Source organism: Eucalyptus grandis, chromosome 4 (assembly GCF_016545825.1).
Source record: "Eucalyptus grandis isolate ANBG69807.140 chromosome 4, ASM1654582v1, whole genome shotgun sequence".
Lineage (NCBI taxonomy): Eukaryota > Viridiplantae > Streptophyta > Magnoliopsida > Myrtales > Myrtaceae > Eucalyptus > Eucalyptus grandis.
The window spans coordinates 36,720,711-36,738,187 of record NC_052615.1 but is presented as its reverse complement, the minus strand read 5'-3'; the positions used below and the strand labels follow the sequence as shown (position 1 = coordinate 36,738,187).

Genomic DNA, 17,477 nt, shown 5'->3' with positions numbered 1-17,477 from the left:
CTCGTGCCTTGAAGTCTAATGCCTAGCTCGTTCTATGGTTACGGGCCCATCTGTTAAACCGTGGAAAGTTGCTGGGAAGGAAGAAGAAACACAAAAAAAAGCCCTTCCCTTGTGGCAGCTCGTGAGATTGTTTGAGAACATGCTTGGGATGACTTTTCTTCTTTTTTCAAGTGACTTCTTTGATTGCCGCAGCAAAATGACCAAGTGACAGTTTGTTAAAATAACATCTATGTATAAAAAGCCTGAATCCTATCTTACCCAAAACAGTAGATAGTTTGTGGTCATGGTATTGGAAGAGTTGGAGAAATGGATTGTTGTGGAAGACCATCAAAATGGTTGGAGAAATTTGACTGACGAGTATTGCCCTTTGACTCTAATCAAATGCTCTGAAATCCTGTAGATGCAATGCTATGAAATGTAGATCTGATGGGAGAAATACCAAAACGAGAAGACTACTACGGTCAACGGTAGATAAATGGAAGGTAAGTATCAACATAGGTCACGAAAGTCAACAAAAGTCATCTTGCTTATAATTGCTTATGCCACCGACGTTAGTGAAGCAAGCAATACAACCTTATCAGTCAACTTGAGAATAAGTTTAGCCAGAAAAAAATCATAAAGTTTCATATCAAATAGCAGTTTCGAGGAGCCCGATCGCGGTTGATATTATGTGCTAAAGTTGTTAACTTCCTTCAGCTTATGATGTCTCTGGCATTATTGTTCTGACTAAGATCACTAAAGCTTTGGTCTATCCAATAGGCATTTGTCTTGCCACGTTTTCCCATCAGATCCTTATTGCTTTCACTGACTCAAGGGCAATAACATAGGGAAAGTGCCAAAAGGGAGAAGATCTAGCAGTTCAAAATGTAGATTTGCTTCTCTGAAGTTCTGATAAAGGCCATTGACGTGTGTGGTGTCTTCTGTCTTGTTCTAGCAAGTTGAGCTAACGTTCCTAGAACCAAATCCACATATTTTATAGCAAGTGGAGATTGCCATGTTTCCCAATAACAAGCTGGAGACATTAATCTAAAACCCATTCACCATTAACCTGCTATTAAATTACAAAAACTCCTGCAGTTTTTGTCAGGCAATTTGTCAACTGCCCGCTGGTTTATTCATAAAAAAGTAAAACTTCAGCTGACAAATTAGGCAGAAAGTTTTATCTCCCCTGTTTATTCCCTTGATTTCGTACTACTATAAAAGGTAAAAGACAGGAAAATTATGTACTGCAGTATTTTTTTAAGGGACAACATGTGAGGAACAATTTCTGATGCAACTCTCCAGCTAGGATTATGCAGGATACAGTATGTCTATTTTTTTAGGAATTTGAGAGTACTTTATGTTTGGTATGTAATTGTATGTGTCAGAGGGGCACCTCCCATCTTGTGTTTTGATTAAGTGCACAAAAGCATGGAACGGCAGTCCAGCTCTGAGAATACTAACTTGGGAAGTTGGGAGTGTTCCCTTTGTCCTCTGTGAAATCAGATCATCACATGGGGAATGTGGTCTCTGCTCATTGGTGCCAGAAAATTTTTTCTGCTCACTTTTTGCTCATAATTGGTTATCTTTGGGCTTCAAGCGTTTCAATGGCTTTTCAACTAAAATTAATCAGTCAGATCATCACATGGGGAATGTGGTCTCTGCTCATTGGTGCCAGAAAATTTTTTCTGCTCACTTTTTGCTCATAATTGGTTATCTTTGGGCTTCAAGTGTTTCAATGGCCTTTTAACTAAAATTAATCAGTCCTTACCAAAACAAAACAAAAAAAGAAGAATTACACGGCAAGAAAACTGCGTTTCAAAGGAAAAAAAAAAGACTTGGTTTTTCCATAAATACTTTAAAAAATAGAAGCAACATTTTACCATAATTACAAATTCAACACAAACTTTTAACGTACCAAAAAGATACACAATCCTTTACTTTATGACTATAATAATTTTCCATAAGTGACAATCTAGCGGAATTGAGGGCATGACCGTTGATATGAAAAATACGTTGACGGATTAGATCTTTATGTCTGAACAATTCTCTCATATAAATTATAGTAGGACCATAAGAGGTTGTACACACAAGTAATCTCAACATCTATAAAGAAAGGAATCTTATGAAGGACCGAAAGAGAGAAAACAAACTCATGTCCCTCTTATTATAATATTACAGTAAAGTCAAGTGTTCAACGGTTTACTCCAAAAGTTCACATTTGTGGAGAAAGACACTTATTAATTTGAACAGCTAAGTCAATGGTTTGTCTCCTCTAGAATTCCAAACGGTTGGCTTCACCAAAGAATTCAGGTAAAATGTTACTTGTTTCTAAGCTCATGCATTTTATTTTTTTTGGTAATCAAGTGTTCAAATTTTAGCGTTGTCTAATCAAAGTCTTCAAATTTGTGTACATTTTCTTGTCAAGTTCCTCCAAATAACGGATTGATTGCTTGCTTTTCGTTCATCTAAACAAGTCCTCCAACTTGCATAAATTTTTCAGTATAATATTTTTGAGAATCGTGAATCCTCCTTTCTCGGTACCAAATGATAATTTCAACTCGAAATTTTACTATATCAAAATCTGAAGTTTCAATTTTTCTATCTACCTGGCCAAGGTTGAGATTAGGAGTATCCACAAAGGAACTAATAGGTCAACACATCATCAGAAACAAAAACATGTAAAAGGGCAGCAACCTTCCCTTTCCTTTCTCCCACCCCATCCCTCATGGTTGAAACTTGAAAGACCAGGAAACAGGAGGCCTCTCCATTCTCAACCTCAAGATCCAATCCCACCTAAACAAAACACATGCTTCCCTCCCTAAATAAAGGGAGGAACGGGGTTAAAAGCACCGACTGAAAAGGCATTCATTCCAACCAATTTTTGATCAAATACCCATCTTTTGTGGGGAAGGGTAATTCGTAGATAGACATGTGCTCTACTACTTACTATTCCTGGCATCCTCTCAAGCCTCTTCTTATGATATTTTTAGGCAGCCCTGAGAACTTGGAATTCCTATTTTTAATCATTTCAACTAAGAAAACCGATTTCAAGAAGATGAAGAAATGACAGAAAGCCCCCAACTCATTCTCTCATTCTCTCATTCATTAACGACCGCTCTTTGACCCTTCTTGGGTCTCCATTTGCTCAAAAGGACTCCCTTCCCTCCCCACCCCCCATTACCACCTTCTTGATCCGCAGGAAGCATTCGAACACGTTTTGCTAGAATTGCCGTCGCGACCACCACCATCGTTGTTGCTGCCGCCGCCGCCGCCGTCGCCGCTGCCAAGGTCATCTATCATCGTCGTCTGAAAATACCATGAGCCACCAAAGAGTAAAGATCACCACCACCATCACCAACCCTGCCATTCAAGGAACCCAAAGATTCTTCCCTTGAGGAAAAATTAATTTAATGACAATAATGCCAGCAAGGAGACCATAAAGCAAAGTTTCAGACCAAAGCCACTTTCTCCACTCCCCCTTATCTTCTTCACGCTCCTCCTCCCCATCTCCTCCTCCTCCTCCTCCTCCTGCCCCTCCGCCACCGCCACCGGCATCGCCCACCGTACCGACGGCGACAGATTCTTGAAAACCCATTTCTCCGAATCACCTCTTTAGCTCGTATAAACTCCCCCTGGAGCAAGAATCCCGCTCTTGATTTCTTTGAATTGGGCAGAGAGATCACGCGAGAGAGAGAGAGAGAGAGAGAGAGAGAGAGAGAGAATCTTGAGCAGGCATTCGCAGATCCGGCATTGTGACCCATGAAGCAAATCTCGCACCTGGACGACATACCGTCGACGCCGGGCAAGTTCAAGATGGACAAGTCCCCCTACAACCGCCTGAGGTGGCACTCCTCCCTCGCCAAGCTCACCTTCTGGTCCTTCATCTTCCTCGCCCTGATCTTCATCTTCTTCTTCCGATCCCCGTCCTCCTCCGCCCCGCAGTCCCTCTCCGACCCCTCCCGCCGCTACCTCCAGAACTACAGCTGGGGCGGCGCCGCCTGGGAGAAGCGGGTCCGCTCCTCCGCCCGCATCCGCTCCCGCAACGGCATGTCCGTGCTCGTCACCGGCGCCGCCGGCTTCGTCGGCACCCACGTCTCCGCCGCCCTCAAGCGCCGCGGCGACGGCGTCCTCGGGCTCGACAACTTCAACGACTACTACGATCCGTCCCTCAAGCGCGCCCGCCAGGCGCTGCTAGAGCGGGCCGGCGTGTTCATCGTGGAGGGCGACATCAACGATGAGGCCCTCTTGCGGAAATTGTTTGAGGTAGTGGCCTTCACCCATGTGATGCATTTGGCTGCTCAGGCTGGAGTGAGGTACGCGATGGAGAATCCTAGCTCTTACGTGCACAGCAACATTGCTGGTCTTGTTAGCTTGCTTGAGGTCTGCAAGTCTGCCAATCCACAGCCTGCAATCGTTTGGGCATCCTCTAGTTCTGTGTATGGACTCAATACCAAAGTGCCCTTTTCGGAGAAAGATCGGACAGACCAACCCGCCAGCTTGTATGCAGCCACGAAGAAGGCCGGCGAAGAAATCGCGCACACTTATAATCATATCTACGGCCTATCTTTGACGGGGTTGCGGTTCTTCACTGTTTATGGCCCGTGGGGAAGGCCTGATATGGCCTACTTCTTTTTCACCAGAGACATATTGAAGGGAAAGTCTATATCGATCTTCGAGGCCGCTAATCATGGCACGGTCGCGAGGGATTTCACCTACATCGATGATATTGTGAGGGGTTGTTTAGCGGCTCTGGATACTGCAGAGAAGAGCACGGGAAGCGGGGGGAAGAAGAAAGGGCCGGCACAATTGAGGGTGTATAATCTGGGGAATACTTCACCGGTTCCTGTTTCCGACCTCGTCAGCATCTTGGAGAGGCTTCTGAAATTGAAAGCCAAGAGGAACATCCTGAGGTTGCCTCGGAATGGAGACGTGCAATATACTCATGCCAACATCAGCTTGGCTCAGCGGGAGCTGGGATATAAGCCGACCACAGATCTTCAGTCTGGTTTGAAGAAATTTGTTCGATGGTACCTCAGATTTTATGCCGATGGCAAGAAGAGCGGTGTATGACATTCTTTTGGTTGCAAAAATTAGCTTTCTCTATAGATGCTATTGGTTATGATTCTTATGGCCAATTTCTAACATTTATGTGTTCATTTCCACGATTGTTGTCTGTGCCTATATAATAGGGGTGCCCATATCAGGGGGGAAGTCTCGTCGCAGTATGAAGTTTTAAGGTGTAAATGGACATTGTTTGCAGAGATCCCCCCCTAGCTGTATCAGATAAAATGAACCACCTTTCTTTTGAATTCTTTTTAATCATTGGAGAATGTAATTCTTGTAGTTTTGGGTTGTAGAATTAGTGATTCAGAGAACATATGAGGATCGCTGGACATGTATCCTTCCCATGAAGTTTCAATAAAAATGAGGAGACATTTTAATAGGCTATAGAGTTGCATTTTTATTGTATTGCTGTGTTTCTTGCTTCCTCTGAGGGCTCCCAATGTTATCGATGTTATCATCTTGATTATTCTTATGTCTTAATGCTGCTGCTCCAGTGATATTTGAACTTTCTATGATCTTGTCACTCTCAATTAGTTTGCAATTAGCATTTTTTGGATTGAGCCCTACTCAGATGACAGCTGAATCAACAGACTTGTGTGGTTGGTCTGAGCTATGAGTAAAGCATATATCCGGTATCTGGTCTCATCTCTATCCCTGTTTACTGCAACTACATGTATTATTGTAGGCTCATTCTCATTGCTCATTCCTCATATCTGTCTGTTTCGTTGTTGCATCGTCAGTAGTGTACATGGTTCTAAGGTTAATGGTTTTAGCTCTGTTTTTGTCTATTAGCTTCCATAATGATATGTTTTTGCCTGTGTGAGGTGGTCACTTGGAGCATGACCCTATTGTAGTTACAGTTATACTTTAGCACTTAAGTTACTCCTGTAAGTGTAAAGACACAGCAAAATCCTAGGGTAGTGTTTCGAGATAATAAAAAATTCGCAGTCTGGATTGAAGAAGTTGAGAGTGTTGAAACTGTAGAAATTAATGTTATTAGAGGGATGTGCCCAATGCGACAATGTTGTTAAATCTCAGAGGGCTTGGAGATGGATGCTTGAATCTAGCTGTGAGGACTTCTATTACTTGTATGCCCAGCAATATGTTTAACCACTAATAGGACCGATGTCGCCAGCATTGACAAATTTGTTAAGTGTTGCAGTTCCTATGTGGGCATTCCACACTTAGCACATGTGAGGAAAACAATGATTGTTAATGGTCGGTCCGTCACTGTTGTGCACTCTTCATATTTGATCTGGGTTAGGATGGGGTCTCTTGAACATCCTCACCCTAATTTCATTAGGCAGTTTCCGCAAGAACTAGCTTTTTTGCTTTAATTGCACCTACCAAGTCACCAAAAGCACGCTTTAGGTGGGTTCAAATATGGCCAAGCAATCATGGCCAAGCAATCGATGGGTCTTTATCAGAGTAAAGCTGTGCAGGAGGTAGTTGAGTGAGATGTTTTTGCTTTTATATGGGAGTTAAATGCAGGTGGTAGTTGAGAGATATAGCCCACGACTTGGTTTGGTGCCCTACATGTGCCTTTGAAGTAGAAGGTTCTGATTTGGCTTAAGGTGAACTGAACCTGAATCTCATTCTATAAGATTGAAGAATGAAAGTTGAGTAGAGCCAGTCATCGGTTGTTTTCGTAAGGCAGGAATAAGACGTTTCAGGTGTCCCTGTTGCATCATCTCACAGCCAATCACAGCCACTAAATGGACTCTTGGGATGATTTCGATGTGTCTGCGAAGCTTCTGCTGCTACGCACTTTGGTATGAAAGTGATTGTTTTCAATGTCTATACTTTATGTCATCCAATAAGAAAAAGGAAGATCCGCGAGCATCGACTAAAGTTACTGCACTGGTCAATTTGGTTTCCTTGATGGGTCTGTAGTTAAAAAGGCTGGCAATTCAGGTGTTTTTCCTTGGAACTTCAGTAATGAGTGTAGAAGTTGGATCGATCACTAGAGCTGACCTAGTTCTTCATATTCTTCTCTTTACTAAGGTATGACGGAGTTTTCGTTTGTTAGCTCGTCAGGATGGAGTACTTACAAAGGCATAACGATAATAAGCCGTATCTTATCTTATTTTAACAGGATTAATCGGGCTATAACTTGCAATTTGGCCCTTCAAAAAGGCAATCCACGCACGACACATTCTTGCTTTTACGCTCGCCGATGCGTGGAGTAGAAAAAATTGCCTCGCTTCTAGAGGTGAGCATGGTTTTGGTTTTGGGGATGGAACCTAGAACCTGAGAATTGAACTGATAGGAACCTTTTCGGTTCTAAGTTTCAAGATGTGTAGAGTAGGTTATAGGTTCTAAAAATTAGGAATCTATTTTAATGATTAGGTTTTAAGTTTTAAGCTGGTGGAATTTGGAACTTGGAACAAGATTTTGTATTTTTTCTTAGTTTATGTCTCCGCGCGAACCTGGAACTAAAAGATGTACTTGCTTGATATCAACTGCTTGACCTGTATAACTTAGGGAAGGCTTAAAAATAGATGGACGTGATTGGAAATTCAATTGATACCGGAGCCGAGTAGATGCGCCTCATGGTCAAGCAGCCGGTCTTTGCAGTCATGGAGGGTGGCTCTGCAATGAGCTGGGACCCTTGCTCATGCACGGCACCTGAACCATTGGCACGACGCGAACTAAAAGCACATGTATCCGCATTCCTCCCGTCTGTCGGTCAACGAGGCCTTCTCCTGAATATAGCAAGAGGGTCGAGAGCATTGATGCCATGGCCATCATCTTCCTAGAACTATCGCGCTCCCGGTTCGGTTTCTAACAAGTTGTCAGACTGATCATTTTTCCTGAACCGACAATTTAATGCAGCACGTTGCTTCGCGCTATCTCACTTCAAGTCCGACAAATCTTAGAGGATGGTGAGAGAGAAGTCGTGTTCCTTTCAAATGAGCACGCGAGGTAGAATGCGTTTGGCCAACGTAGAGGTCGTGTGGACAGGAATTAAAAGGGCAATGTCGGTCACATTGCAATGGTGAATTGGCACTATTATTAGCGTTGACAGGTGAGATTGGAAGAAGGGTCGCGGAGACAGTCCTTTCATGTGTGTGGGATCACGAGGAGATCCGTGCGGGGTTTAAAGATAGCACGGAAACGCTGCATCATCTTAAAGCTGCTCGTCCTTATATGACATCTATCACTGCACGGTTAGATTTTTCCTCAGCGTGTTAAACGGAATCGACGATTGCTGATTTATTACTATGTAATTGGTGCTATACTCAATCTGCACAGCCTCACTTAGAAGAAATTTAGGACGTCCATGGCAACTTGCCAAATTTTTTTTTTTGTTTTTTTTTTTTTCTTTTGTTCATCTTAATAAAAAAATAAAAAAATATCATTTAATAATATCAACTAATTTTTCTATTCCCCGGGATAGAAAAGTAGCCGAAAAATAGATTTGTAAAGAAATAAGAATTTGAAAAAATAACTTATTGTTCTAAAAATTAATTAAAAATAACTTTTTTTCTTGTTCCTCTTTGCCGGCCCCCACCACATTGCTGCTTGTCAATCGATGGCTGTGAAGAGAGGAAAAAGGAAAAAAAAAATTAAAAAAATTAAAAGAAATCCTACCTTACAAAAAAAAAAAAAAAATAATGGGTCATACCAAGTGTATTTCTAATTTTTTTTTCTATTTCTAATAATAAAATTTTTTGCATAGTTATCATACACGTTATTTTATTCAGAAATTATTCTAAGGAATAGAAATAGAATAAAACTATTTTTAAAAAAAAACTTATTTTCCAAAATAGAAATGTTACCGAATACGCCATTAGCCCTATCTATTTAACTAGAGCAGATGTGAGGAAGAACCAGCGGTATCCTAGGAATACTACAACAACAAAGCAAACGAAAGGAAACAACAACAAGCAACGCAAGAAAATAAAAGGCAAAAAGAGAGGAGAATCTCCAAAATGTCCTGGACGTGGATAGCAAGAAAACCCAAAGTGTCAAAAACAGAACAAAAGCAACAGAGCGAGCCGTCTGGGTGGAACAATCAACGAGCTTTTGCACCACAAGGAAACTTGACTCTCGGATCGTATTCGAGGATGGGATGCGCAAAACTCAACCTCTTAGACGGAATCTAAAAGGGAAGAACCGGTTGGAGCTCTCTTTTCCGAATTAACAAAAGTAGAGAAGCAGACGAAACCCGATATTTACATAATTACGTCGAGTTCAAAGCACATCGCCGCAGTGAAATGACTTCATCATTCATCACAATAGATACTGCTAAAAAAAGTTGAAAAGATGGGTGAGGGAAAAGAATGACATCGTATTCCCTGCCGAAAGCTTATACTCCAAGAAGATAAATAAACTGATATGCCAACTTAGTACTTTAAGTGACTGTGATTTGTTTATTTACAATGAGGACCTGCATTAAGTTCACTGAGGTCATCTAAATAAAGGTGCAATGTGCCCGATCCAGTGTCGATTGTGATCTGTACCATTAACCTGCAATACTTAGACGAAAGAGTGGAAGAGGATAAAAAAACTCTCGCCTCTTTCAAGGTAGGCCTTCAATGCACAGACCGACCCAAACGCACAAGGTTCACAAGAAGTTTGAACTCACATTTGAGTGTCGGGTATGGGTATGTACCCGACACCCAAAAAAAAGAAAAAGAAAAAAGAATGTGATATTGTATGAATGTTATGGTGCTTTATTTTCCTTTGAATTTGATAAATACCTTTTGGAAACTTTTTAACAATGTTTTGGTAATGAAATAAGACAGCACAGAATGTTCTGCGATGAGAACTTCATCACACGTTAAAGACAAACCCATGCCATATCCTATTGGCACGGTAAGCAACCAAAAAAGAAGGGTTAGAGTAACATAATAAAATGGTATCTTTGTTGAGAAGGAAAATAAAGTACAAAGAATGTAAGAGGTAAAAAAGGCTCTTAGCAGAAGCCACTAAAAATGTATAACTAACCAATTTATCAAATCAACATACATTTTTCATCCAGAAATTGGTAAAATTGCTGTGATCTGCCAATGTTGAAAGAAGATAGCAATCCTCGGTAGATTCTCTCGTTTGGCTTTTGTTGCGCTACATTCACTTTTTCTCGAAAGGTATGACTTGTTTATCTGGCCATGATAACATATTGTCGAAGTATTTAACAGGTACAACCCCATCAAAACCTTCAGTCAAGATGACCCGATTTTCCGAAATGTAAATCTTCATCCCGTCTATCAATAAGATATAGAGTACGGATCAGTCATCAAGACTCTTGCTCAACCATAGTTAACATGGTACACACAATAATAAGGTAAATTAGTAATGCACTCAAGATTTTTCGAATCACCTTCCAGAATGATAAAATTTGAGAGAACATGGATTTCAGGATGTACCTTCTAGAGCTTTTCTTACGTCAAGGAAGATCAGAACATTTACATTCTTCCTCATGCCTGGAAAAGTAGAATCATGAAACTATCAAAAACACATGACAGCCCTATCATGACACAATTAGTACTTCCCTTTATAAATACGCGGAAAAGGAATCTACCCTCTAGACAATTTAGAGAAAAGGAAAAACTAAACTTTTTCCCTGGTGCGCTGCTGAAAACAAATTTCACAGCAAGAGGAAGTTCTGAGAACGAGCATGCATTTCTAAACTTCGTTGCTGGCCACAGCTTTAAGTCAACGTGCTTTACAGTAGCACTAAAAGCAAAGAAAACCAAACACAGAGGAACCATGACACCACACAAACTACTCCTTTTCAAAAAAAAATGCCAACAACATGCTCATTAAACTACAGAAACTCCTAGCAGTATTGACAGACATAGTCGCTTTAGGCCATCATCAACTTTCCTTTTTTCTCTTTTCTTTCACTTCTTGGATTTGGATTTATTTTGGGACTTTGTTTTGGGGAGATAAAATGAGTAAGTGTCAATTTGTCTGATGCATTAACCAAAGGATGAAGTCTAGTGATTAAATTAATCAGCATAAATCATAAGCTTCACACAACTGCCAAAGTTCAAAATCAATCCACCATATACTTACACACAAAAAACTGTCGGGAAACACATATATTGCTTTAGCACTCTTAAGGACAAGAAATAAAGGCAAGCGAACTGACAGGCAGTCTTTCTATTCCCTTTGTTTATAATAACTGCCTATATTTTATTTTAACATGTTTATCAAACAATTGTGATTAGCAACTATACATAATATCATCTTTGCAAAAGCTAAAGATATTGAACAGTAGGCAAGCAAACTTTCATGAGTGCCTCACCACTTATTACTTCCCCGTCCGTTGGCAAGCCTGATGAGAAGTGCACATGCAATCTCTCCATACGCTTCAAACCAGAATCCAATATAGACTGCAGATTCTTCTTATAGGTTCCATGCACACAAACTGCATGTGAGAGAGGGAGAGGCAGAGACAGAGAGCAGTAAGCATCATTTAGAATAAGTTCTGCACATGAGAAGCCTAAAATTGCATATCCTCACCTGGAACTTCCTCAGCCGAAAGGATTGGCTTCAGCAAGCTATCGGACTCGACAGTCTGCCAGAAAAAGTTCAAGATGCCATTCAGATTCTTTGCATGAAGGGAAATCTTAATCAATACCTAGGCAAATTGCTGTAGGACAAATTGAATTTTGGAAAAATGAATAAAGTGAATAGACATCTCCACTAACTCAAAAGTTCCAGCTCCTCTCTCAGATCAATTTGAGTCCACAAACTCTTTACTAATTGCTCTTTCAGTCAGGCAAATATCTTTTAAATGCCACATAGGAGATATTAGCTAAGATCAACTTTTCTCCTTTGTCATATCACAGATGCAGAGAATCATAAAATTACTAGATCAGAAGGCAGCAATTAGTCAGAAATGCTACCAGAAGGGGTTCATATAATGCTTACAAGATTAATTATGTGAGTCAGCCTAGCAATCAAGTCATCAATATGCAACGTCAAAATATCCTAACAAGAGAGACAGCACCTTTATAATCAAGGGGAGGTCAACCCTGCATATTCTTTGAAATTCGATATGTTGCCGTAGCTATTAACCCTTTAATAAGTTCATTCTTTATGCAATCCACATACTCTCACGTTATTGAGAGCATAATGATGCATAATTAGGAAAAACACAAGCCAGAGATGCAAGCTAGATATCTACAAATTTATTCGCTGTATTTATAGATTGAAACCTCTTGTAGGAATTCCGAGGAAAAATGTCATACCAAATAGCTAAGGTACATTGTATCCTACTTCGAACAATATCCCCACACAAAATGTATTGACTGTCTTTAATGTAGAACTGGCAACAGGACATGCTAATGTAGAACCTTGCTAAGCTAAAGTACATTATATCTGACAGTAACATACCCAAATAGCTAAAGTACATTATATCTTACAGTAACATATATAACCAGTGCCCCGTGCAGCTAACATAGCACCAACATTAAGAACAACCCAGTCAATGTGGATAAATCTTGATGCAACATCGCACCCTCAAAAGAGTCAGTAAACCGACAGCTTTTATAGCATAAATGAAATTGTCAAATCAAGATCTTGATTTTGAAATGTTTCAGTATTGCTACTGAATACATGCACAAAAGAACAATTCTGGAATTGCTGGCTGATAGATGGATGTAAGGGAAGAAATTGAGGACTCTTCACAAAGTTGCTGACAATCGAAGCAACAGATACCAGACATCATCCTAAAGCTAAGCAATCTATGCACAATCAATTGGTTTCTGATTGCCAAAAATAAAAATAAAAATAAAAATAAATAAATAAATAAGAAAGAAGCGACTTAAGAAGGTCTCTGTTCTATCACCTTTACTGTATGACCTTGGTTTGCACGTATTAAAAGCTCCCCGTTCTCTTCTAAGAGGCTGAACCGCTGCTTATTATCCCTTCTCACTGCCTGCAAGATAGAAAAAGGCCCATCACTTTAGGCACCATTTTTTGCTGAAGTATTTCCTGTAACTTCAAATCAAGATACAAATCACATGACCGATTCACTTGTAGGACATTAATCCAATCCAAGCTGAACTTTCCGATGACTAAATATAAAGAACAGAAACTTCCAGCAGTTAATTAAGATCCATGAAATGCAACTGCTCAAGATTGTTCAATAGAGTTAATTACAAGTGAAAACCTCAAAATATTTGCTACAGCTAAGGATCATTAATGCAATACAGGAACGAGTTTTTGAACTTGCTCTTCTACAGGAGTACTTAATGTTCAGATTTCTTCTTTCAGTGGACAGCAACCTTTGCGCAAATGCCACAAATGCCTATTAAAGTCTGAGGACATATACCTTTTGTCTTGCTGGTAATCTTTTCAGAATATATCCATCTAGATCTAATACAGCAATTTTGCATTAAGTCAAATTCAATGCAATGGCAGCACTAGAAGCTGCTTTCATTGAACAATTAGGTGAGTCGGTCCACGCAATCATCAGAGAAATATGGCAATAGTTGACCTGATTGGCAATGCCCGCCCAAACAAGGGGCAACCTTACGCTAATGTTACTATCTAGATTGTAGACACATTTACGGAGTTTGGTTCAAGCACTACAGGAGGACTACAATACTTGTTAGATTATAACTTAACTTTTTGTGTGAAGAAATTAAAGAGCAGAATAATTATTCCTCTTAATTATGAGAAGGAGGTTCTTAAAGTCATTGTCAAAACATTCTCTGCGTTCAAACATCATAGAAGGACAAGGCACAATATAGCAAATAAGTATTGTAAACTCTAGTCGCTGCATTCAAAGACAACTTTTGTAAAGACTGGACCTACAAAATCAATGCAGAGAAACAATACAAATGACTGTGGACACACCTCCTTTATTTCATCAACCGTGTGCGCACTCAACTGTACATTGGCAAAGGTTTTTAAATTCAACTGAAGCAAATCTTGAACTTTGACATACCCATCACTCCTCATATTCAAGTTCAACTCAGCAGCCATGTGGCGCAAAATGCGAGTCCTGAAACAAACAAAAAAAATTCTGATATGTTTCGCTCGAGAACAGAGCAAGAAAAGACCAATGCTTGGAATGACAGAGAACACAGAAAAAGGAGGAGTGGGTAAGCAACATCACATTCCACTAGCATAGGAAGCAGAAAGATCAGGTCTCTTCAGCAAACCACAAATTACACTAACGCCATCATCCTCCAGGTTTGCAATGAAACGGAGAGGAAGGCGAATAATAATCATGAGAAATTTAAGATGCATCCCCAGCTATCATACAAGGCAGTCACTGACACCCATTCAACTCAAATTCTAATCAACACAAGAACAAAGAAGTCTAAGGGAACAGACAAGATCAATGAAACGGCAACGGAGGATCGAAATCTTACAATAGCCTACCGAGAGCGTCGACTCTATCTTTGCCAGGACCGCCGCGACCTCTCGTTCGTTCTTTTCGATCGTGGCCCATATCTAGACTTGTCCCTCCACTGCTGCCCCTGCAGCTCCGGACCCAGAAGAGAAAAAAACGGAAAGACGAATCAAGTTCCGACCTTTGACTCCAATTGCTGGTCGCGGGACCGGACCCAAGAATGAAATCGCGATAACGGGAAGATGGGGGGGCGTTATTACCGTTTACCAGGATGAGAGGAGGCAGAGAAGGAGGAGGTCTGCGTCGTCGTCTTCCGGTTGAGGTCGGCCATGGCGGTCGGGGTGAAGCTGAGGGAGGAGTTTTGTCTGCGGAGAAGGGAAGGGGGAGAGGTCGAGAGGACGCGTGGAAGGTGACGATGGAGGAAGTGCAGAGCCCGGATGCTTCCGCAGGTCATGGCGGTTGGCAGACGTGGAGACCTGAAAGAAGCTTGGATCTATGATAAAATAGCAGAAGACTCCCCGAAAATTTTTTTTTTTTCAAAAAAAAAACATTGTCCCCATTATTTTTCGTTGTTTCGGCATTTAGATCTTTAAAAAAAAATAGTCCTATGAAAAATATTTTTCAAATAAATGATAATTTTATGCTTAAATTCGGAAAAAATAATTCTGTTTAAAAAATTAAAAATTATCTTATAAAATATGATTAGATATTGATATTTTGACTAAAAATTCTATGCTTGGACATGTAAACTCTAACTCTCTTCCTTGAATCCTTGGTTCTGAACTCGAGTTTTTTTAGCCCTAGTCTGGGACCTTCGTGCTAGTGCCCTAATACTTAATGCTAGTGGGTCCGAGACTCCAACATCCTAGCACTTAGGCCTAAGTACACAAAGGTTGAGCGCAAAACCCTAGTGTTTATGCTTAGATCCTTGACACCCAAACCCAAGTCCACAAAGGCCATGCTCCTTGGCACTAGAGCTAGGGTCCCCAACACCCAAGCTTTTTTCTAGTGCTCAATCTTGGGTCCTTGATGCTTAGGCTTGGGTTCCTAATACTCATGTCCAAATCTCCAGAGCCAAAATTCAAGCCATTGAGGTTGAGGCTCGAGACCTTGAAACCCACACTTAAGTCCATTAAGACTAGGCTTGGGAATCTAAATACCAAGATAGGATCCCTGCGCCTAGGTTTGGTTCATAGAGACCAAGCTTAGGTCTATCGAGGTCAAGCTAGGGATAGTGGTGCCCTCGCTTGGATCCCTTGCACCTAAGTTCAAGTCCAAGGAAGTCGAGACCTTAGACTTTGATGTCCATGCCTGAATCTCCAATATTTTAGGTCGGGACCCTTATGCTCATCCCTGAATCCCTTGTGCTTGTGATTGTGGTCATGGCATGGCCATTGGGGTCTCGAGCTTGAGTACTAGAGACCTTGAGCATAGGCACTAAGGACATTTGCATGGACACTAGCATCCTAAGTTTGAGTGCAAGGTCCCTACCCTTGTCTCTTGGAATTAGGCCCAGGCTTATGCACTAGGTTCTTGCACTTAGCTTTTGTGGACTAGGGCTTGGGTGCTAAGGATTTGAGCGTGGGCACAAAAGCCTGGGCCCGACCTTATGTACCTGGGACCGATGACTATGCTCTTACTCGGGACCCAAATGCCTAATGCTCGGGTCGGGATTTATCGAGGTTGGACCTCGGGGTCTTGGTGCACATGTTTGGTTCCTTGGTTATTTGTGCACAAGTTAGTAGTATCCGATTAGCATGTGTATTTAGGAATATAAAATTAGATTGTTTTTCAAACAACAAAAATTATTTTCTGGTTCTTTTTCAAGTTTTAGTTAAACACCAAAAATATTGTCATTTTTCTATATGATGACCTCCTGAAAAAAAAAAATTAGAAACATATTATTTTCCATGAACACAAACGAAGAAGAGATATGCTATTTTAGTCCTGGGTTTTGACAAAAAAAAAAAAAATCCTGGGTACCAAGTAGTCTAATTACTGTAATATGGGAAATAATGTAAACACGTAATAAAAAAAATATGTATCTTAATTATTAAAAATTGTAATTTTAAGTGGATAGATTTGACTTTTATTTCATGAGTTGGATAGATAATTTGTATTCTTCTAACGTGTTATTTGTAATTACCATCTATATTAATTAATTAATCTAACAATAATACGTTTTAATCTATATTTAACTATCTTATTTTTTTTTATTAATACCTATATATAACTAACTAAATATACAACATGCATGCAACTTAAAGAGTGATTGGTTCCCCATAATTCGAACCAGTTCTCAATTTCTAGAATTGGAATTTAGATCATCTGGTCTAGGATTGGACTGACTGGCCCAATCCAGATTCTGGGCGGCGAAATGGAAATATGTGGCATGTTCTTTTTCCCCCTGCTTAATGAAGTTTCTGCACAACAACAAATAAACAGAATCACATGTAAGATCACGAAAATTAAAAAGACCAGGAAATAAAAACTTAACCGAAATGAAAAAGGAGTTAGAAAGTCCAAAACACCAACATAGATCGTTGTAAAATCTTCAAGGTGACTAGGGAGGAAGATGAACGACTCCCAAAACTTCAGGCAACATACAAATATAAAAATCACTAAGGAATTAACAAATATCAAAAGAAGTCCAGTCAGTACTGAAGTGGTTTAAGAAATAAAAGAGGAGTTTCCAGAAGAAGAACCAGTGGCAAAAAAAAAAACAACAACAACAGAAACAGAGCATTGGATATTTACCTCAGTGAGATTCAATTGCAACCATCATCGGCCAAAATAGAACAAGAGGAGGAGATGTCAAGCGATTCAAGCAAGAGGGTGGCGTTTGAGAGTCGAGCACGACTGGGAGTTGAGCGAGAGACTTGAGAGCAAAGAGACTAGAGAGCGATGTTTGGGAAGATATTAGGGAATTTTTTTTTTTTTTTTTCATTTGAAGAAATAAAAATATAAATTTAAAATAAAAAAATTAGCTCAATCCAAGTGGGCGGTTTCAAAATCGGAACCGAACTAAAATTCACCGGCTCCAATTACATTGAATTGGGAACTATCTAGAACAGACCGGTTCAATTTGATCTTGGCAAGTCCTTTTGCACGA

At 40.3% G+C, this 17,477-nt stretch overlaps 2 protein-coding genes across 2 annotated transcripts; one reads left to right on the top strand and one right to left on the bottom strand.

Annotated features, from left to right (window-relative positions):
- Positions 1-3,069: 3,069 nt before the first annotated feature.
- LOC104442249 (UDP-glucuronate 4-epimerase 3) lies at positions 3,070-5,430 on the top strand. Its single transcript, XM_010055602.3, has one exon. It carries the CDS (start codon positions 3,742-3,744, stop codon positions 5,050-5,052), a length of 1,311 nt encoding a protein of 436 aa, XP_010053904.1. The 5' UTR covers positions 3,070-3,741; the 3' UTR covers positions 5,053-5,430.
- Positions 5,431-9,832: 4,402 nt separating this feature from the next.
- Positions 9,833-14,842, bottom strand: LOC104442248 (tRNA 2'-phosphotransferase 1). The gene is made up of 8 exons (XM_010055601.3): positions 14,626-14,842; positions 14,385-14,492; positions 13,864-14,011; positions 12,851-12,940; positions 11,521-11,575; positions 11,303-11,425; positions 10,419-10,475; positions 9,833-10,256 (listed from the first exon to the last, which is right to left on the bottom strand). The coding sequence occupies exons 1-8, from the start codon at positions 14,817-14,819 to the stop codon at positions 10,123-10,125; spliced, it is 909 nt and encodes a 302-aa protein (XP_010053903.2). The 5' UTR covers positions 14,820-14,842; the 3' UTR covers positions 9,833-10,122.
- Between the last annotated feature and the right edge of the window lie 2,635 nt (positions 14,843-17,477).

What these genes read in the sequence shown, in the direction of transcription:
- LOC104442248 (XM_010055601.3), bottom strand. Translation starts at nt 14,819, where the DNA reads ATGACCTGCGGAAGCATCCGGGCTCTGCACTTCCTCCATCGTCACCTT. An exon ending in ACCAAGGTCATACAGTAAAG is followed by an intron (nt 11,576 to 12,850) that starts GTGATAGAACAG and finishes TTTTTCTGGCAG; the next exon opens with ACTGTCGAGTCCGATAGCTT. An exon ending in CGTAAGAAAAGCTCTAGAAG is followed by an intron (nt 10,257 to 10,418) that starts GTACATCCTGAA and finishes TCTTATTGATAG; the next exon opens with ACGGGATGAAGATTTACATT.
- LOC104442249 (XM_010055602.3), top strand. Translation starts at nt 3,742, where the DNA reads ATGAAGCAAATCTCGCACCTGGACGACATACCGTCGACGCCGGGCAAG.